Below are 21,501 nucleotides of genomic sequence, written 5' to 3' on the forward strand. Positions count from 1 at the left end.
TTGAAGACGAAGGTGAGGACGCAATTTCTAATTGGCCGGAATGAGATGATGTATGATGATAAGAGCACCCCTCACTTCACACGTTTTTACATTGATAATCGATAGTTGCAGCTCTAGTGTAATACAAGTGTGCGTGTTTGTGTGTGTGTGTGTGTGCGCGTGCGTGCGTGCGTGCGTGGGCGCGTGCGTCCGTGCGTGCGTCCGTCCGTCCAAGTACCTGGAAGGTCTTCTCCTCCAGGTGTGTGATAGGGTTGCAGGACACCACATACTCGGTGCTGTGGGGGATGGGCTGCCAGGAGAGAGTGGTCAGAGTCTTTGCTTCCTGGGGCAAAGACTCTGACCAACTCGTCTCGTTGTCAGGGAAGCCAAACGCCAGACCCCCGAGGCCAGGCAGCCGACCCTCGTTCACCTGTTGGACCAAACAGACCAAAGATAAGAATCAGAATCAGCTTTATTGTCACATCACAGTCTTACATGTAAAAAAAGTGGGTGAAATTCGTTTTTGTGCATAGCGTCATTTTATCCAAGAAAATCACACTCGTGTGAAGTGAGGGGCACTCTTATAATCATACATCATCTTACATCACATTCTGTGCTCAGCCAATCAAATCATCACAAATCTGGCCAATCATTTTTTGGCGTCTTCACTTTTCTGCCCTCACTTTTTGAGTGGTGTAAACCACTCCTACAACTGGCTTTGTTAGTTTACGTGTCTGTTCGTACCAAAAAATTAGCATGGTTGCGTCAGACATTACGTCAGACCACAGTTGATCAGTCTATATAAGACCTTACACCACTCAGTTCACACGGGTGTGATTTTATCTTCTATACGTACTTTGCTCAGCCAATCAAATCATCACTATGGGGTGATCGGCCAGTCACAGGCTAATGTTTGTGTTCACAGTGCGAGAGAGGGGGGGGGGGGGGGGGGGGAGTAAGGAGATCAAGGAAGGAAAAGAAAGAGAGTCTCACTCACGCTGACGAAGGGTACTCTGTTTCCATCAGGGCCTGGCACAGGGATGTAGACCAGTGGTTGTCCAATCGTGGGTCTCTGTGATTCCCTAGGTCCAGTACCAGGCACATTAAGGCCATTGTTAGGACCCAGGTTCTGGTACTCTGTGTAGATGTGCTGGCCTTGCTGGCCCGGCTGGCTCTGGCCTCCGGTTCCAGCTAAGTGGACGTGGTTGGAGTTGAAACTGGGAAGAGAAAGAAACAGGACAATGAAAGGTTGAAAAGCAGAGAGAGAGGAGTGTAGATAGAAATGGTTGGGTTTTTATTCAGCCACCAGGACGGGACGGGTTAAAGGAATACTTCCACCCCAAAATAACTTACTGACTCGTATAATCGTAAAATAAATATTAAAATGTATAAAATTAATTTGGATATAGCTTTGCCATTGTTTATGTTGAACTCATTTTTGGATTCTTCACTCATCGTGAAGGAATGCGACAAAAACTAAAATTACCCATTAATTCAAGACTTCACGGAGTGAGTAACTTAAAAATTCACAATGGAGTGTGAAGTATTCATTTAAACCCTGATTTATACTCCATTGTACGATAAATGAAAACCCCAACGAGCTTGTAGATCGGTTAGGTTGCACAAAAGAATATAACTAGTCTGTGCTTACGTCTTGTCGTTGAAGGTTTCTGGGACATCCAGGTGGGACAGGATTCCGGGTCTGTGCGGGACAGGCAGCTGGGGCAGCTCAGGGGTTAATACATCTGGAGTTGTCTCTGATTGGAGGAGAGACAAAAGGTGGGCGGGCTGTTAGGAGCAAGGCAGAGCAATGCACTATGGAAGTACGGGGGAGACTTTTTTTGCGGAGCCTGGGAGTCGATGGTCGCTGAGGGGGTGCTTGTTTTACAGGTTAGGTTTAGGGTTAGGTTTAGTTTTTGTGAGGTTATATAACCCCGCCCTACTAGTAGCCGGCGCTGTAAAACAAGCGTCCCATCAGCGCCCATGGAAACCCAGGCTCCACAAAAAAGGTAGTCCCATGGAAGTACATTAGTCTTCCTTCTACGGAAGGCACTGGATCAGACTCGGACAGTTATAGCCTTTATTTAGCAAGTCAAAAACAAGAGACAACGTTTCCATGTATCTATAACGTCTTCGTCAGGTCAGACCTGTTGTTATCGAAACGTTGTCCTTTTTTACTTGCACCCTGCTAAATAAAGGCTTTAAATGAACTGTGCAAGTCTGCTCCAGTGCCTTCCTTCTACCTGGCTCTTCTACCAGTCCTGCTCCTGAGATGCACAGGACCAGCCTAAAATATGCTTGAGGCGTGGTGGAACCCCCTTGTGCAGTACGGAAGTACAGTATGGATCCGCTGGATTGCATTTTATTAGTAGAATGCCACTGTTTCGTTTTTTTCTGCTTTTTTTTTTTTTTCATGGTATGCTATAAAATAATTTATAATTTACTGATGTGAACGTTGAGCAGAAACTAAAGTACAAAAGAGACATCTGGTGGAGCCATACTTGAGGTGTTATTTGTTCACAGACACTGTAATTTGCAATTTACTCCACTAATTATTATGGTTCAGGATTGCTGTTAGACAGCTGATGTCTGACCCGTGTTTATGGGCGTCTCATTAATGTTGTACCCCTGAACCACTAAAGTACAAGTGACCACCAATCAGTGTCAAGGGGTTCATTTAGGGAGTGCAGTTACAGATAGAAGCCAGCAGGGTGCAGCACAGCGCTAACATTTTTCTGACTGCATTTACACAAGACTTCCAAATGTAATTTCTACCCAATGCATAAACTGAGAAGTGCATGCATTGTTACATTGGATGAGTAATATGATTTAATTACTCTTCCTGTACATTTTGTCTGTTACTGTAAATACATTTTGTTTAACTATTAGAAACAATTATTCCATCTCACAGCTCAGTCATGCCAGATTAATCAATATTGCACTATTGTACTTAAGGTAGACAGACTCAACAAGATGTCTCTTGAAATAATCAAGCTCCACAGAGCTATATAGCTTCAGGAACAGAATGCTCCACTGAACTCAATGGAAGTAGCCGCCCTGTTCACCTTATTACTGCCCTAAAGCACAATACGTGCTGCTGCAGCAGGATTTTCATCTTGATTTGGTATTCATTGTATGTGTTAATAAAAAATAAAAAATGTGATTTTTGTTTTCAATGGGTTGGCATGACATTTCTTTTTTTGGCTTTTTAAATCCAAAAACATAATATGGCGATTTTATTCAATTGAAGCAGTGTAATAGACTATATCATCAGGTGATTTGAGCATGTACTTACGAGTTCTGGCCTTGCCCACCAGAGCTGTGCTCCTCAGTGCATTCTGCAGGGCAACGATCTTAATGACATACTCGGTTCCTGGTTTCAGACCTACAACCAAACAAACATATTTATTTACACATTAAATGAAGCCCAGCCGTTGCACAGGTCCTGACTTGGGAATTGAACCCAGTGCCTTGTGGCAATGTGGCTGCTGAATGACACCGCCTAACCACTTTACCCCCGGTGTCTCAATTTTGGGCATTTTCTATTTCTCAAAAAGTGTCACAAAATATAAAAATCTAGAAATCTATAAGCTCACAAAGTGTCACATCGTCACATCGCATAAAAGATCAGCTATTTTTATTATTCATGGACAAGTCAACAATGTGTTCTGAAAAGTACAAATAAAATAGAAGCACTATGGTCCTCATTCACAACGGCGTTTACGCCAGAGTGTAACGGAAGCGTATACAGATACTAAATATCATCGTATTTCTCTGTCCGATCACGCTGCGATTTGCTCCCGTCTTATTCAGGGAAGCTGGTGTAATCACTTCATTTGTGCGGATCGCAGAGTGTAGCCTTTCCGCATTTTTCACAAGCGATTCGCCTGGTGTCGCCTGGTTAGAACGCCCATCCCACACCATATAAGCCAGGCAACAGGAAATATCGAAATACGTCATCATAGCCTGCACCGGGCTTTAAATTATATACAACAGCCGCGATGAGCTTGTAGAGCAGTTAATTTTGACAGGCGGGTCTCTGCACGGACAGATCTTCAAGCAAACAGCGCGAGTTTTGTATATAATTATAAACGAAACTTGCCAACTTGGCACGCATTGCTTCACTCCTTGTTAAATGTCAGAACGTTAATAAGTTAACTGATGTTACAGTTACTTTCACATAATGAGAAAGAAGTTAATTTGTACTGTTCACCACACAACCAAATGCTATATTAAAACTCGGCAATGATAAAAGGCCCTATTGATTAGTCTACTGCGGTGATTGATTCCCTGCCCTGCACTGTCGGATTTGGAAAGCAAATATATGGACATGCATGGACACAGGACATATTTTCTTTCTTTTTTTTCTTGTGGGATTTGGACTTAAGGCTATATTTCATCCGATCCAATATGTTTCCTCAGCTGCAGGTAAGAGTTGGCTATTCTGTGTGGCGTCCGCATGTGATCAATATACATATTATAAATTAATACCACGACGCAAATGGAGGCAGATAGGTGCTTGCAGCAAATGCATTTAGGCCTACGTGAAACTTTAATTGGCTGAGTCTCTGTCAACATGCTGATCAGCGAGTTACAGTGGTAATAATAATCATCATCAACAGCCTTTCTTGTCTGTCTGTCCGTCATGTTTGTGAACAAGCGCGAGTGGAGGTGAGCTGGCTTAAAACTATGATATGACTGGCCGACTTTCAAACACGCTGATGCCATTCATTCAAATAGGCTAATGTGGTCTTCTATTTTTTATATAGGGCTAATCCCCCCCCCCCCCCCCCCACACACACACACACACACACACACACGCACCGACAGTCAGACTGACTCAAAAGAGCTCCATAACGAAACAATTTAAATAGGCCTATACTGCAGACATTACTACACTAAACAACGTTGGATTCGTACAGTGCAGAATGCAGATAAGTGTATGTTCTTATTATAATTGTGAGTTTGTTTTTTAACATGCAGCGCGAGTCCGCGAGACTGCGAGAGCCGATCTACAAGCTCACAGCGCGTTGCACTGCGAGTAGAAAGCTGTCAAGTGAGCAGCGCAATCGCGCATGCTAGAAATATCCTAATAAATAAATAAAAAAGGTGTCGGGCTTGCAGGGGCAGTTTCTGTAAGGCACTCTAGGCTAACCTGCCTCTAGAATGCATGCATTTAGGCATACAAGTGATACTTGGCTTTTATATAGGCTATAATGTTTTTATGTGCGACCAATGTTGGGGACACATGCCTACATATTTTATCTGAGATTTGGGGACTTTTATTATTGATTCAGCATGAAGACTAAAGCCTTCTTAATAAATCTACGCAAGCCGTACACGACCATGAGAGGTGGCGCAGCTTTCAGCGGAATTTCCGACCAACCCACGTCACCGTCAAGTTCACGTTCAAGTTCATGAATTCCCACGTAATGTGGGAATCCACGTAAATGCCTGTCCGCTCACGCTCCGCTCACGTAACGTCACTTTATGAGCGTAAACGCCGTTGTGAATGAGGACCTTGGTGTGTATGTCAATACAAATACAATAATACAGGAATAAAAATGCACTGCACAGTATTTGTGGGTATGTGTCCCTCTTTATGAGCATACAGCGCACCCATGTGGGTGTGAAGGTGTTTACGTGGACCTCTCAGTACATGTGCGTGTGTGCACGTGTGTGCGGGTGTGCGTGTGTGTGTGTGTGTGTGTGTGTGTGTGTGTGTGTGTGTGTGTGTGTGTTTTAAGAGCCTGAGTGTACATAATATATCCAGCCTTTTCCTTTCCATTGCAACTGCGGGAAGATGACTTCATGCCCAGCAGGGTTGACTGGAAAATCCTGCAGCACTATTGTAGGACAGGAGAGAGGACTTCTACACTGGATAATGGGGCAGTTAGAGGTTCAGTGTTTTGCTCAGGGACCTCGACACAAGGCCTGGAGGAGGACCTTCCGATTCCCAGGCGGCCACTGCCACCCCTGGCTTAACCCATTGAGACCTGAGACCAGATTCTAAAAATGTCTTCTAAATCATGAAACTATTTCATGTTCAAGGACCCCAAAAGTTATATGTAATTGGCCACCGACCCCCATCTGAAAATATGTTGTTTCAGGGACCCCCAGAAGCAAGGATTTGAGTTAAAAACGTTTTCTGTGAAAGAAATATATATTCAAAGATTTGCACCACATTTTCACGATTTTGCCACACACGTGTCCATCTATAATCAACCCTCACCACTGACAACAGCGTAGCTCTGGCCTGCATGGGGCCTGGGGGTGAGCTCTCTGGGTATGCCTCGAGCTTCCTCGTAGGTGACGTAGTAGCCGGTGACCCCCGTGCTACGAGATGGCTCCCAGGTGAAGGCGATGCTGCTGGGCGTCAGGGAAGTGAAACGGATGTTGGTGGGTGGGATCACTGCTGGTTTGGCTGGAAGAGACGCATGGCAGACGAGAAACGTTATACGTATATGAACGTCTCCACTGCTTGTGGTCAGTGGCGAGTGAAGAATACTGTTGTAGTTGAGAGCACTGTGCGGAGGTGGTACCTGTGGTGGCCGTGAGGGTGAAGGGCGAACTGCGTCCGTTCCCATTTAGAGTGTAGATGTTGACTTTATAGGTGGTGCTTGGCTGCAGACCTGAACAAAAGACACAGACGCATTAGAGAGGGGCTAGCTGTGTGTGTGTGTGTGTGTGTGTGTGTGTGTGTGTGTGTGTGTGTGTGTGTGATACCCAGATAACAGTAAAATCCCAAAGTTTGGTTTGTACCATGACAATAGTACACATGCAAATACAGTGACATGTGTATACCTGTAATAGTGAAAGAGCGCCTTTCCGGGCTGATGTTTCTCTGAATGGGGGTGAGGCCTGTAGACGTTGTGGGCATGGCCTCAATCAGGAAGCCAGATATTGCCTCCGTCTTGGAGCGCCACGTCAGAGTGATGGAGGAATCCTTAACGTCGGAGATGCGTACGCGACGAGGCGGGCTGATAGCTGGGGGCGGAAGAACAGAGGACAGGTTGAGTGAAAGAAAGAAAGAAAGAAAGAAAGAAAGAAAGAAAGAAAGAAAGAAAGAAATGAGGAAAGAAATGAGAAAAGAAAGAAAGAAAGAAAGAAAGAAAGAGACAGGCGGACAAGTCACACACGAGAGTGGCTTGTAGATCATCTGTATGTAATGGAAATCTCCTCACAGTCGCATGAAAACAGAAAGCATTGGCTACAATTATAGGTCGGGCTGAAATGACATACTGTCCAGGGTGGTGACCTCTCCCTGGAGCGGCCTGCTGGTCAGCGAGTCCTTCAGGGCATACACATGAACCTCGTAGGTGGTGGCAACCTGGAAGAGAGGGGGAGAAACTTTAAATAGAACTTTCTACCTCCCCTGCAAAGTCTATTTTAACACTCAAACGATACATTGGCACTCATGATTTGTACAGAGTGGACACTAGTCGTGATTTTGGCAGTTGTGCTCTCTGTGTGTGTGTGTGTGTCTTTGATGCATAAACCATGTGAAGATGACAGGGCAAGGCGGTGGCCTGTGGCTTCATTGGGCGGAGAGACTGCCAACGTACACCGGCTACGCGCAAGCTCGCTCGCCGTACTCGTAGGCCTCTAAGTACTTCTGCCCACATGTTCATGTGTACTTTTGTACACGTACACGTGTGAAGCCATGTCTGTCCCATTAAGGATGTCTCAAAGTGCATCTCCATTTCTGTATTTGACTGTGTGTGTGTGTGTATATATGTGTGAGTGTGTGTGTGTGTGCATTAAAGCTGAGCTGTGCTATAAAAAGGCAGTCTGAACCCGTCAGCAGGATAAATGCATCTGAGCATTATTCCAGATTCAAATATTTTTCCTATGACTAAATGGGGAGAAGTCTGGAGTCTGGGCCCGTGACATGTCGCCTCCTTACCTTGTGTGTGTGTGTGTGTGTGTGTGTGTGCGCGCGCACACACGTGCGTGTGTTTTCACCCAAGTCTTATAGCATATGGACTTTAGTCTAGTATTAAGGGCATTTAACATGGCCTGTTCGTCACCTTTCCAGATCTGTCTTGTTAGGGTGGATATACAGTATGCGATTTATGACCAGGTTCAGCTCCAATTAGACATGTCAGCACTCCATTTTCTTTTTACAGTATTCTTGCGACACAACTATTGCACTCTAGCTCCGATCCTTGGAAAGAGGTTTGGAGAATTCCATATGTTCTCTTTTCCCGCTGTTAGAACATATGATCTGGCAAAATGGTTTGAGAGTTTGAGAGACACACTGGTGTTGAAATATTTTAATACGGCTTGACTTACAGTAATGCTCAATTCTATTTGGTCAATTACGACATTCAGAGGTCTGTTATTTCTTGATAGCAGACCATTGCTATGAATAGCTTGGCTTATGCGGTATCCGACATTTCGGCTAAGCAAATAAACACATAATGTCATTTTACAGTTAAACAGTACACTAAAGAATGTTTTTAAAAGGGTTTGAGGTGAAAAATAGGCGATGCAGTATCAGAATCTTGATTCATATTGCATCAGCACGTCCAGAGTAGGCCGGCCACGTCGCGCCATCAATGAAATCATTTTGTTGTTACAATTGTGTTAAATTATTGATTTCTTTAACACACACACACACACACACACACACACACACACACACACACACACACACACACACACACACACACACACACACACACACACACACACACACACACACACTCACACACACACACACACACACACTAACCATGAGTCCTGGTACGAGGGCCTGTCTAGTGTCTGGGGCCAGGTTGAGCTCCTTTGTGGGACCCGTCTTGCTCTTGGGGTTCACCACCACGCGGTAACCCGTCAGCCCCGTCAGCCCCGTGAGACGGTTGGCCTGGCCCGACACGACCCAGCTTATGCTGAAGGAGGTTGGGCCAACCTGGGAGAACTGGAGATCGATGGGGGGAGGGATGGCTAAGAGATGGAGAGAGAAGGTTTAAAGAGAGAGAGGGATCTCGTGTTAGAGAGAGGGAGCGAAACTTGTCACAATTGGTTTGCTGTTTTGGTTTTAATTTAATACATTTCATACACAATGTTTGTGTAGAGCACTTGTGACGTAAACCGTTTGCCTGCCAAGTCTATGGAGTTTATTGTTTGTTTAGGGCAGTACAAGACGACGTAAGACGTCATATGGCCAATATAAATACATCTTGTGCCCCACACATTTATATAATGTTTCAAGGACCCCAGTTTGATATGCATTAGTCCACAGACCCATTGTTTTTTCTGAGAACCCTATCTAGTATCTGCACCTCAAGAGTATTCACTCAAACCTTTAGCTGGGGACCCCCTGGAACCCCATCAAGGACCCCAGAGCCATTGTCACGCAGTAGGACTGGCATGTCACTCTCCCAATTACCTGTGGCCTGGGTTCCCACCACCGGCGTGCTTGGCGTGTGGTCGTGCACGGCGATGACCTTCACCGTGTATTCGGTTCCGGGTCGCAGGCCGTAGATGGTGGCCGACTCCGCGTCCCCTCGTGGGGAGGGAAGCAGCTCTCTCTCGCCCTCCTCGGGGCTGTAGTACAACACGCGGTATGCAGTCACGACTCCGTCCGGGCTTTCCCACGTGATCCTCAGCGAGGTGGAGTCGATGTCGGAGAAGGTCAGGTCCTTGGGCCGGTCTACAGCTGTATGGAGGGAGAGAGAGAGAGAGAGAGAGAGAGAGAGATCAAACAATCAGAATCAAACAATACTATAAGTACCCAAAACCACCAATATGATTAGACCATCAAATGATAGGATTTGATAATCAAGACAAAAGATTATCCAAAACGTAACATTTACCATAAACCATGATTACACATCAACAAATTATCAGACTGGTGATTGGTGCTATTTGTTTCAAAAAGCCACTTATAACATGAATATAACGAAGCAATGTGACATAGCTCTGTTTACACAACGCTGTACCCCCTCCAACTGTACCTATTTTCAACCACTTTTATTATATTTTCACACTTGCTTTGGCAATGTAAACATATGTTTTCTCATGCCAATAAAGCTCCTTTGAATTGAATTGAAATTAATTGAAGGGACCAGCGGAACAGACCTGATGTACTCATATACTAATACTGTACATGTAAAACTCTTACTTGTCACAGCAGTCTCCACTAGCGGGGGGCTCTCTCCATCCTGACCCAGAGCATACACACTCAGGATGTATTCCATAGTCGGCATCAGGCCTGAGAACGTCATCTCTGTCTGATCTGGAACCAGCAAGGAGGTTGGGAAGAGAAACAGAGGGACCGAAAGAGTGAAAGAGAGGTTTAAAAAGAGTCACGCCGATCTACTGAACTAACTGATGCCAAATAGACGCCCCTCAAGTAATGTTAAAAGGATTTTAGCCATTTTAAAATGTATTGTTAAAAGTAGAAACAGGAAGCAGAGGGCAGAATGACATGCAATGCATTTCGCTAGATGGACTCGAAACGGAGAGGTTGGGATTATGTGGTCGACCCGCTATTCAGTCAGCGACCGGAATTCCAAAAGCCAACTCATTTATGCATACTAGCACTGGTGTTTGTACATGCATATATGTATAGTATATTTTTGAATGTGTGTGTGTGTGTGTGTGTGTGTGCCATGCTTGCCTGCATGGCCCATGCGTACATACCTGGAGCGACCACCTCGGAGAAGGAGGGTCCGTCTCCATTCCTGGGGGCTCCTGTCACCCTGTAGCCCTGGATGGGCCCCTGGGCCGGCGTCCACCTCACAGTGATACTGCTGTCTTTCACTTCAGTCACCAGCATCTCAGTGGGAGAGTCGATGCCTGGGCGAGGAATGAAGATACAGGTGAGGTGGGTAAGTTCGAGGAATATTCGAAACTCAAATATTAATTTACCAGCCCTAGTATACAGTATGTGTGTGTGTGTGTATGTCGTGACTGTGTGTGTATTCTACCTGTCTTGTGTGTGACGTAGATGGGAGTGCTGGATGCAGGGCTGTCTCCTCGGCCCGTCACAGCGTAGACGGTGATGGTGTAGTCGGTTCCAGGGTTCAGGTTGGAGATGGTGGCGGTGGACTGGGACCCAGGCACCGTAAACTCCTTGGCGTTACTGTGACCTCCTGAACATTCAATGACACACATCAGACAGCAAATGAATCGGCCAGGCGTTTTGATAAGATTTTATTTTACGCACATTACAGAGTCAATGAGAATATTCAACTGGTCAACATGACGACAATATATCCATTGATCACCGGAAGAAGCGAAAAATTATAATCCATGCCGAGCTCTCTGCTAGAATCGTTAAATCCCTTCTGAAATCGCACATCTTTTTAATGTTTACATCTGTTGTAGATGATGTGGGAATTAAGTCCACAGAATGTTGTCACTCTGTGGCTTCTGCCTACCTGCTTCTGCCTACCTGCTTAAAGCCGTATAATAGCACCCATAGCCATTTCAGCACTGGTTCATACATACATTATCATCAGAATTCAGTAAAAAAACTGTGATATTCCACTTATAATTACTGCATGCATTCCCTGTTTGAAATGTAATACAATTTATATTTACCCTATTAACCCTATTTTGAGTTAAAGTAATCTTCAAAACTGTAAAAAAAAATATATATATATATACATATACTGGTTACAAAATCTCTCCCACCTCGTTTTTAACCCATTCAGGACGGTCGGGAACCCCTTTTGGTGTTTTAAGCATTATGTTATACTATTGAAAAGAAAAATCGGGAAAATGTGGCGCAAATCTTTGAATACCGGTATATATTCTTTACAGAGCAAACGTTTTTAACTCAAATCTTTGCTTCTGTCATGGGGGGGTACCTGGAACAACATATTTTCAGATGGGGGTCGGGGGCCAATTACATATAGTTTCTGAAAACTGTCATGATTTAAAATAAATTTGTAGAATCTTTTTTCAGTCCTAAATGGGTTAACTGGTTACAAAATCTCTCCTACCTGTTTTTTTTTAATGACTGGAACCCTGTCCATGTGCAGTACTGTGTTTGTAATGACTGGAACCCTGTCCATGTGCAGTACTGTGTTGTAATGACTGGAACCCTGTCCATGTGCAGTACTGTGTTGTAATGACTGGAACCCTGTCCATGTGCAGTACTGTGTTGTAATGACTGGAACCCTGTCCATGTGCAGTACTGTGTTGTAATGACTGGAACCCTGTCCATGTGCAGTACTGTGTTGTAATGACTGGAACCCTGTCCATGTGCAGTACTGTGTTTTAATGACTGGAACCCTGTCCATGTGCAGTACTGTGTTTTAATGACTGGAACCCTGTCCATGTGCAGTACTGTGTTTTAATGACTGGAACCCTGTCCATGTGCAGTACTGTGTTTTAATGACTGGAACCCTGTCCATGTGCAGTACTGTGTTTTAATGACTGGAACCCTGTCCATGTGCAGTACTGTGTTTTAATGACTGGAACCCTGTCCATGTGCAGTACTGTGTGTTTAATGACTGGAACCCTGTCCATGTGCAGTACTGTGTTTTAATGACTGGAACCCTGTCCATGTGCAGTACTGTGTTTTTAATGACTGGAACCCTGTCCATGTGCAGTACTGTGTTTTTAATGACTGGAACCCTGTCCATGTGCAGTACTGTGTTTTTAATGACTGGAACCCTGTCCATGTGCAGTACTGTGTTTTTAATGACTGGAAACCTGTCCATGTGCAGTACTGTGTTTTAATGACTGGAACCCTGTCCATGTGCAGTACTGTGTTTTTAATGACTGGAACCCTGTCCATGTGCAGTACTGTGTTTTTAATGACTGGAACCCTGGAATGACTGGAACCCTGGAATGACTGGAACCCTGTCCATGTGCAGTACTGTGTTTTTAATGACTGGAACCCTGTCCATGTGCAGTACTGTGTTTTTAATGACTGGAAACCTGTCCATGTGCAGTACTGTGTTTTAATGACTGGAACCCTGTCCATGTGCAGTACTGTGTTTTTAATGACTGGAACCCTGTCCATGTGCAGTACTGTGTTTGGGAACCATGGACTTACCAGACTCTCCATGGGTGATCCTGTAGTACCGCACGGTGACAGAGGGGGCGTCCCAGCGGATGGTGATGCTGGTGGGGGAGGAGTCTACCACCTCCAGGTCTGTGGGGGCGTCGGAGACTGGAGAGAAAAATACAATGGAGAGACAGACGCTGATTAATCGTATTCATGGCAATAATAACAATAATAACAGTTAACATGACCTCCAACTGTTTTTATTTGAATATACACACAGAGAACAATCCTGTATTCATTTAACCACAACTTTCATGTCCTACCCAGCGTAGGAAACTGAGTCACTCGCACGAGGCCCAAGACTTTTCCTGAGTTGAGTTACCGTATAATGGAGGGCATGTTTGAGAAGGCCGTTGTTTCCGTTTGAGTTTAATGCAATAAGATGTATTGCATTAAACTCAAATGGAAACAACCAGCAGTGGTGGAAATAGTACTCAAATACTGCAATGTAGAACTACATTGTTACAAGTAAAATTCTGGAATTAAAAGTTTACTTGAGTAAAAGTACAAAAGTATAGGTATCAAAATGTACTTAAAGTACCAAAAGTAGAAAGTTCTCACTATGCAGAATGTCTCATTTCAGGTTTTCAAATGTATAAAAAAGATAGCAGATCTACAAGCTGCGGCGCAATGTGAGCTTGTAGACCAGCTATAGTGAGCTTGTAGATCAGCTATAGTAACTAGAGTTTTCAATTAATATGTAGTGGAGTAGAAGTAAAAGTATTGGAAATTGGAAATACTCAAGTAAAGTACAAATACCTCAAAACTGTACTTAAGTACAGTATAAAGTAAATGTAGTTCCTTACCACCACTGACAACCAGTAGTGGTCCTTGAAAAAAAAAAGACCAGGGGGTCCACCTCTAACAATTTTATTCTCTAACAAAAAGTTGTGGATTGCTGTCGTAGCTAAGTGAGTAAAGTCAAACAGAAAGTCACTGATTCGATCCTCGCCCAAGTCTACGTGTCAAAGTGTCTCTGAGCAAGGCATTTAACACATTGGCTGCCAGTAAAGACCAGCACTATTTAGGTACATTTTATAGGCAGAAAAACAAACAAAACACTTACTAGTCTTCTGTGTTCCACTGAGTGGAAGACTTTCCTGGTTGCCGCTCACGGCATAGATGTTGACCAGGTAGTCCGTCTCGGGGAGGAGTCCCATCAGGGTGAAGTGGCTCCTGGAGGGGGGCAGCCTCTCGTCCTTGGCCCGCCCGCCGCTGGCCATCTGATAGCGGATGCGGTAGCCTGTGATCTGGGACTGAGGGGCGACCCAGTGGACCGTGAAGGAGTTGGTCAGGATGTCCGTGAAGCGCAGGCCATCCGGAGAGTCCAGGGCTGGGGGAGAGAGAGAGAGAGATGGGGAAGACATTAGTGAAAACTGGCAGCTGAAAAAGAGTTTGGGTACTCTTTGTTTTGCATGTTTTGGTACAGAAATGTGCATTATTTTGATAGTAAATGTTCAGACTGATGCCATTTTCTTGGATTACTCGCGATCCTAGTTAACTGAGGCACTACACTGTCTCTCTGCATCTGATGTATGTTTCCCTTGCTAAAGTCGCACAGGTTAAGATAATCTGATAAATGCCTAAATAGTAAATTGTAGAGTTTCGTCATTCAAGTATTTTTAATGAATGATCTAAATTTCTAGATTAGTACACAGTAAAATCATTAGTGTTAATGTATCCACTTGTAACCAAGTCCAAAGTTAATGATTCTACTGTCTACTGTGCATCTGATGTCATTCATCTGACAGGCGGCAGTAGATAAGGGGTAGATAGAGTGGCCAGTAGAGCAGCCGGCTGGGAACTGCAAGGTTCCCAGAGTTAGTGACGAAGTGTCCTTGAGCAAGACGCTGAACCACTAATTGCTGCCGATGTGCAGGTTGGTGCTTTGCATGTTTTCCTCTGCCATCGGTGTGTGAATGTAAAGCACGCTTTGGATAAAAGCACTATATAAATGCACCATTTACTAGTAAAGGGTACTCACTTGTTCTCTGCGTGCCAACTACTGGTGAGCTCTCCCTCTGTTCGTACACACACACCACGCTCACCAGATACTCTGTGTTAGGGAGCAAATCTGTGGGCAAGAGAATGAGAGACAACGGATTAATCATGTGGTGTGTGTGTGTGTGTGTGTGTGTGTGTGTGTGTGTGTGTGTGTGTGTGTGTGTGTGTGTGTGTGTACGTGTGTGTGTGTGTGTGTGTGCGTGTGTGTGTGCGTGCATTGCATACTTCTCAGCACCACGCTGTCGCTCCTGCCTCCAACACTCGTTTCTGTCGTTTCGTCGTCGTCATCAATAGGGTGGTATCTAATCAATGAACACAAAGCAATGAATATACATTTCAAGATAATGTAGACGGAATACTGGAAAGTTTGCCTAAAAACACATGCTCTGATGAAGGCTTCATAGCCGAAACGCGTAAGCGTTCCTTTTTGGTGTGTGCCAATAAAGAAATGGAAATGTGAGTACTTTGTCCGCTATTTATGATTTCTTTTGGATGTGCTATCTTTTTGGAATTTTTTTTATTTCAATTTTTTGATGTAACCTAAGTAAACTATGCCTAAACGGATAAATCTAACCTTATTGCTAACTTTAACCTCAGTAAAACTGTGCCAAAACCTAACCCTATTCCTAAACGTAACCCCAGTAAAACTACGCCTAACCCTAAACTTATTTCAAACCTTATTCTCAGTAAAACAAACACAAGAACAAAGTAAACACAAGAACCGAGCGGTTGGCGGGAGGTCGGCGGAAAAAATGAGGGCGAGCGTGTTTTAAGGTTTTCCGGATACCTGTAGACGTATTGTGAGTAATCCACACCGGCACGGCACCACCATTCTGCTTGAGAAGTGTGGACAATGTTCTACCTGATCAGGAAGCTGTTGATGTCATCGGTGTTGGGGACGTGAGGAGCGATCCAGGTGACCTCCATGTTGTCGGCTCCCACCAGGCCAAAGCCCAGACCGGTCGGGGCTGGCACAGCTGTAGAGACAAAGGACATCACATTAATTAATGTATGAAATGTATTATGTGCCCCTGTCGCACGCTGGTGTCACTGTGTGGCGCGCCTAATATAGCTGGTCTACAAGCTCACAACGTGTCACATCTTGTTTGTCATAGAGAGAGTGCATGTAAGCCTGACTGCACTGAGCGATTCTAACACCAGTTATCCTGAAAATCACGCTCATCAATCGTAGGACGAAGGGAGGAAGCGCTCTCGTTTTGGTTCACGTGATAACATATTCCGTCCTCCATGGCCCAACTAACTTGGCCGGTGCCACGGTGTCTGCTCGCAGAGGGCACGAGCTCGATTAGTGGGTGCACGTCACAAGCCTCGAGGCCTCACCATCAGCATGCCTGCTCGGATGTGGAGTGACCCAAAACGATGCCTGGCCTGACTGTGACGCACACAGAATTTGAAGAGGTTGAGATAAAGTGGTGCAAAGACAGAGAATACAAAATACAGGAAGGCAGTTAAACAGTAGATGTGATGAATGGAAGTTATATATGCATATTTGAAAGAGAAATTGATTCAGCGTACATCTCTTGAACTGTGTGTGTCTATGTGTCTTATATTGTCTGGAGTGTTCCATAATCCTCCATCAGCAGGTTTACAACATCTTGAAAGTGAAAAGAACAAAGAGCGCTCTGCGCTGGGGAGCTAAATTTGCCCCAGCACGATCCCACATCTCAAAGTGAAACCACATGGTCCACGACAGACTAGACGGTACAGCCTGTAACGCAATTACATCAGGGAACCGAACACATGGGCTTTGAAGAGCCATGATGTGCTCCGCTCCAGAAGGAAAGTCTATATGCACATTTACGTGCATGTGTGTACTGTACATTTAACAGCTATGCTGAGGTTCCACGTTGTTCTACACTAGCACAGAAATATGACACCTTATGAAAACACTGAACACAGTGGCGAGGTCTCTACGACTGTGTGTGTGTGTGTGTGTGTGTGTGTGTGTGTGTGTGTGTGTGTGTGTGTGTGTGTGTGTGTGTCTGTGTGTGAGTGCATGTGTGCTCTCTCCACCTTGCGTCACTGTCTCACCGGTCTGCTGCGTGAGTGTGGTGGGCTCGCTCTGGCCGTTCTCCGTCACGGTGATGACGCTGATGTCGTAGTCGATGCCGGGCTCCAGGCCGTACACCGTGTAGTAGCCCGCCGTGGCCTCCACCAGGTCCTCGAAGATGGGCACGCTCTCGCCAGCGGCCACCACCGTCACACGGTAGCCTGTGATGGTGGTGGTGTTGAATGGCGTCCAGCTCAGGCCGATGGTGGTGTCGGTGACGTCCACGAAGCTGAGGTCAGTCAGCTGTGGGATCTCTGTGTGTGCAAGGAGAGGAGAGGAGCAGAGAGGAGAGGAGAGGAGCGAAGAGGAAGGCAGCGGAGTGGAGCAGAGCGGAGGAGAGCAGAGAAGGCGAGCCAGTGGACACAGACAGACAGACAGACAGACAGACAGACAGACAGACAGACAGACAGACAGACAGACAGACAGACAGACAGACAGACAGACAGACAGACAGACAGACAGACAGACAGACAGACAGACAGACAGACAGACAGACAGACAGACAGACAGACAGACAGACAGACAGACAGGACAAAGGGACAGACACATATAGCGGCAGTGGTTAGTGATTAGCAGTGACGTGTGTGTGATATGTATTTTGTCATATCACAGGTTGGTTTCTCCGATTTATATATATTATTAAGGTTTGTTTGTTTTGTTTTCTCATTCAATGAAAGGACGTCGTCCATTGAACGCTCAGTTCTTAATAATAATATACTCAGGAAACCAAGCTTCGGGGGAGCAAAATAGGTGTGCGGCTATTTTGCATTATAATGTTCGGTGTGTGAGAGGCTGTCGATTAGATCAGGGATACTGATGTCACAGCTAGTATCACTGGTCGATTGAAGGTTGTTTCGGAGGGTTGGAGTTGAAGTGACATTGCTGTGGCACAAGAGACTGTGATCTTATACCTCTCTAATGAACGCTCCACTGAATGCCCTTCAGACTCATACTTGAGCAAATTCACAATCAGACAAAGGAAAGTCATCATTCAGCAACACATAGGCAAATACCTACCAACACGGTTTCTTAGTTTTATATCGTTTTAAATAGAGCCAATTGCCAATTAAACATTTAGGGCCCCATTTTCGCCAGTGCTATACCCCTTATCCCTACATTTCTTTGAATTTTTTACTATTTTGAAAAACATTTTAAAATAGTTCAAATAGCCAATCTACAAGCTCACAACGTGTCAATGTAGATCGGCAATTTGAAACAATTGTAAAAAAGGCAAAGAAGTTTAGGGATAAGGGTTATAGCAAATAGAAAAATAGAAAATTGGGCCCTTAGTTTATTGGGGTTTCCTAATGGATACATTTGGCTGTCAACAGTCTGTATACAATACATGTACTCCATGCTGTAACCTCTCTCTCTCTCTCTGTATGTCTCACCTGGCGTAATGGTGGATGACACAGGGACACTCTCCATGTCGTCTTTGACTGTCACCACACTGACGTTGTACTCCACTCCAGGGCTGAGGTTGTCCAAGGTGCAGGAGTTATGCCCCGCCTCCACAAACTCCTCCACACTGTTGCCTTGCTGCCCATTGGTGGGTGTGCATGTCACTCTGTAGCCAGTTATGTCTGAGAAAGAAAGAAAGAAAGAAAGAAAGAAAGAAAGAAAGAAAGAAAGAAAGAAAGACACGTTATGTAATGTAACAAGAGTAAACAGTGTACATTTTCAAATGTATGAATCATATTGTATCCACCTTTGGTGTGTTTCCTCTGAGTGTGTGTGTGTGTGTGTGTGTGTGTGTGTGTGTGTGTGTGTGTGTGTGTGTGTGTGTGTGTGTGTGTGTGTGTGTGTGTGTGTGTGTGTGCTTATGTGCATGCATGTGTGCGTACCTGGTGTCTTGGCTCCATTCCATTGGACAGTGAGTCCTCCAGTGTCTGGGTGAGACTCCAGATTGAGATCAGTGGGAGGGGAGAGGGCTGGAGAGAGAGAAGGGTTTAGGTTAGGAGGAGGGCAGAGGGGTGAGAATGTAAAGAGATTTAAAGAAAAACAAACGATGAAAGTGATGAAGATGGGGATGAAATAGTGAATAAAAGGTGGAGAACAGGGGAGTCGTATTAATTTACGACTTCAACTTAAAACCATTTCTTAATACGCACCTTAACCCTGGAGTCCCTAAGTTGTGCATAATACATCCTATTACTAGTAAATTAAAGGATTCGTGACACTCATTTTCATTTATTTTTCGGTTTTCTTTTAGGTTTTATGTCTGACCTCAATTACACCCGCACAACCTGAACTTTGAACATTCAGTGGATTTGTTGTGGTTTTCTCTGTGTGTTCTGAAGCCTTTTGAGCTGCAATGAAAACAGGCAAAATCCCTCAACAGTGACATCTGCTGGCAAATTGTTAAGTCATATATGGGATTTGTGGACTGTTACATCACAGGCCAATCAGAGCACTTGTTTGAGCCAGAAAACCCCAGACCACAGAAAATGTACTGAATGTTTTTCGGGTGCAATTGATCTCAGAAAACACCTGTCTGTCTGTCTGTCTGTCTGTCTGTCTGTCTGTCTGTCTGTCTGTCTGTCTGTCTGTCTGTCTGTCTGTCTGTCTGTCTGTTTGGAGTACGAACAGCTGCAATAGAGTCCCGCCCCCTTTCATGACGAAGCCAGGCCCAGGAAATAATTCCCAATGCATTTTCCATATTGACATTTCAAAAAGTATTTATTTTAAGACCTTTTAAGCGTCGTACGAAGCCAACTCGAGTCGTGACAAATCATGACAACAAACACAATATTTTGGACCAAACAAATATTTACAAAGAAGAAAAACCAAAAAAGTGTTGTAACCTGCCTTTTTTTCTTCTTTCTAATTATTTGTTCGGCCAAAACATTGTGTTTATTGTCATGATTTGTCACGACAACAGTTGGCTTTGTCCGCGGCGTAAACGACTTTAAATAAATACTTTTTGAAAAATCTATGGGGAAAATGAACAGGGAATTCTTTTCCGGGTCTCTCGAGGGGGCGGGACTGCGACGCTCTATACCGCTGGGTGACCAAAAGTGGCACTGTTGAGCAGCCTAAAGGGCCATTCGCGTTGTTCTTAAGTAAGGTTACGTATCATGTTGACAGAAGCCTGTCACATACTATATTGAGTTATTACTCAGTACTCACGTGTCACGACTCGGCGTGTGATCGGGGTGCCTTGCTCGTAGCCGTTGATGACTGGCTGGACGCTGTAGGTGTACTCCACCCCCGGAGTCAGACCGGAGACATAGATACTTCCTGAGTCAGAGGTCACGTCCCGGGGTGCCTCGCCGCCTTGGCTAGGATGTACTGTCAACTGGGGAAACACACACACACACACACACACACACACACACACACACACACACAGTCAGGACAAATGAGTACAACAGCGCTAGTACTGAAGAGGAATCTTTGCGCCCACAGACATGCACACACGCACGCACACAAACAGACGGACACACACAGGAAGAAGACTGATATACACATAGATGAGAGAGAGAGAAAGGGGGGGGGGTTGCACACAAACACACAATCACACAGTAGGGTCCAGGGGCTAAAGGTGAGAGAGGGGTCAGTGCTTTCCCAGGAACATGGGAGCCCTCGGAGGACTCCTTCCAACCAATCACATTTATCCATGCAGTTCCTGCTCCACTTCCTGTGTGGGCTCATTGTAAAAAAAGGGGGCTTCTTGTATCCCGCCTTTCTGCTTGAGATGAACTCAAGATAGCAGTAAATTCACAAATGCAAAGGCACGCCACAATTATCTGAAGCTCTGAAACCATTTTTCTTGCAGAACGGTAGAACAATGGTACAGATGATGGCGTGCGTCTTGCTTTTTAGGAAATAGGGCCGTTAAATATAAATAAATGTATATAAAACGTAATGTGAAGAAATGCATACATGTACGTATTTGGCATACGAGCAACCTTCACAGAAAATGTGGTGCTGATCGGTCCAGTGGTTTGCGAGATTAGACCCGGTCACACGGACACACAGTCCCATTTCTATAATTATGTAACAACTCATACCTTGTATCCAATTCGGGGCACTGGAGTCCAGGAGATGACGATGGAGGTATCAGTCACATCAGTGCTGAAGCGAGGAGCGTTGCCCATAGGCGAGTCTGGAAAAGTGCACACACAGTCACAAGTTTAGCAGTCGCTTGACATATGTGGCCGTCTCTACTTTGACACATACAGTGGTAAGAATAAATAATTTTGTAACAGCGTTCATAGCAGACTGTAAGAAGCCATTCTTGCTGTCAAGCCGCGTCCCTAAAAGAACTGCATGGGGCTATGTGTAACTCCACTCATCTGGGCAGCCCTGGGTTCTGAAGCAAGCCAATATATTCTCACAATCAAGTTGTACTATAGGGCAAAATCTGACCAATGCGGCCCTCGTTTGACACAATGGGAATCCTCTGCCATGTCAT

The 21,501-nt window shown here is 44.9% G+C and overlaps 1 protein-coding gene across 3 annotated transcripts in view; it reads right to left on the bottom strand.

The window, feature by feature from the left end:
- Positions 1-21,501, bottom strand: part of fn1a (fibronectin 1a) — a 60,334-nt gene that overhangs the window by 7,543 nt on the left and 31,290 nt on the right. For 2 of the 3 annotated variants that reach the window (XR_013791403.1, XM_079518711.1), the window contains exons 21-43: positions 21,098-21,192; positions 20,214-20,382; positions 18,929-19,015; positions 18,476-18,667; positions 17,048-17,338; positions 15,876-15,990; positions 15,239-15,315; positions 14,994-15,083; positions 14,076-14,342; positions 12,998-13,114; positions 10,917-11,081; positions 10,630-10,785; positions 10,109-10,222; positions 9,374-9,643; positions 8,717-8,928; positions 7,222-7,309; positions 6,784-6,966; positions 6,522-6,611; positions 6,212-6,403; positions 3,275-3,364; positions 1,631-1,736; positions 977-1,196; positions 218-409 (exon numbers count right to left, since the gene is read on the bottom strand). Coding sequence is in view for 2 of the 3 variants with exons in the window: in XM_079518711.1 (XP_079374837.1) it covers positions 218-409; positions 977-1,196; positions 1,631-1,736; positions 3,275-3,364; positions 6,212-6,403; positions 6,522-6,611; positions 6,784-6,966; positions 7,222-7,309; positions 8,717-8,928; positions 9,374-9,643; positions 10,109-10,222; positions 10,630-10,785; positions 10,917-11,081; positions 12,998-13,114; positions 14,076-14,342; positions 14,994-15,083; positions 15,239-15,315; positions 15,876-15,990; positions 17,048-17,338; positions 18,476-18,667; positions 18,929-19,015; positions 20,214-20,382; positions 21,098-21,192 (3,578 nt within the window). In the remaining variant the exon portion in view is untranslated. The remainder of the gene's footprint in view (positions 1-217; positions 410-976; positions 1,197-1,630; positions 1,737-3,274; positions 3,365-6,211; positions 6,404-6,521; positions 6,612-6,783; positions 6,967-7,221; positions 7,310-8,716; positions 8,929-9,373; positions 9,644-10,108; positions 10,223-10,629; positions 10,786-10,916; positions 11,082-12,997; positions 13,115-14,075; positions 14,343-14,993; positions 15,084-15,238; positions 15,316-15,875; positions 15,991-17,047; positions 17,339-18,475; positions 18,668-18,928; positions 19,016-20,213; positions 20,383-21,097; positions 21,193-21,501) is intronic. The other variant, XM_079518712.1, reaches the window with a different exon arrangement.

The sequence above is a fragment of the Electrona antarctica genome (assembly GCF_951216825.1).
Source record: "Electrona antarctica genome assembly, chromosome: 13".
NCBI classification, from domain to species: Eukaryota; Metazoa; Chordata; class Actinopteri; order Myctophiformes; family Myctophidae; genus Electrona; species Electrona antarctica.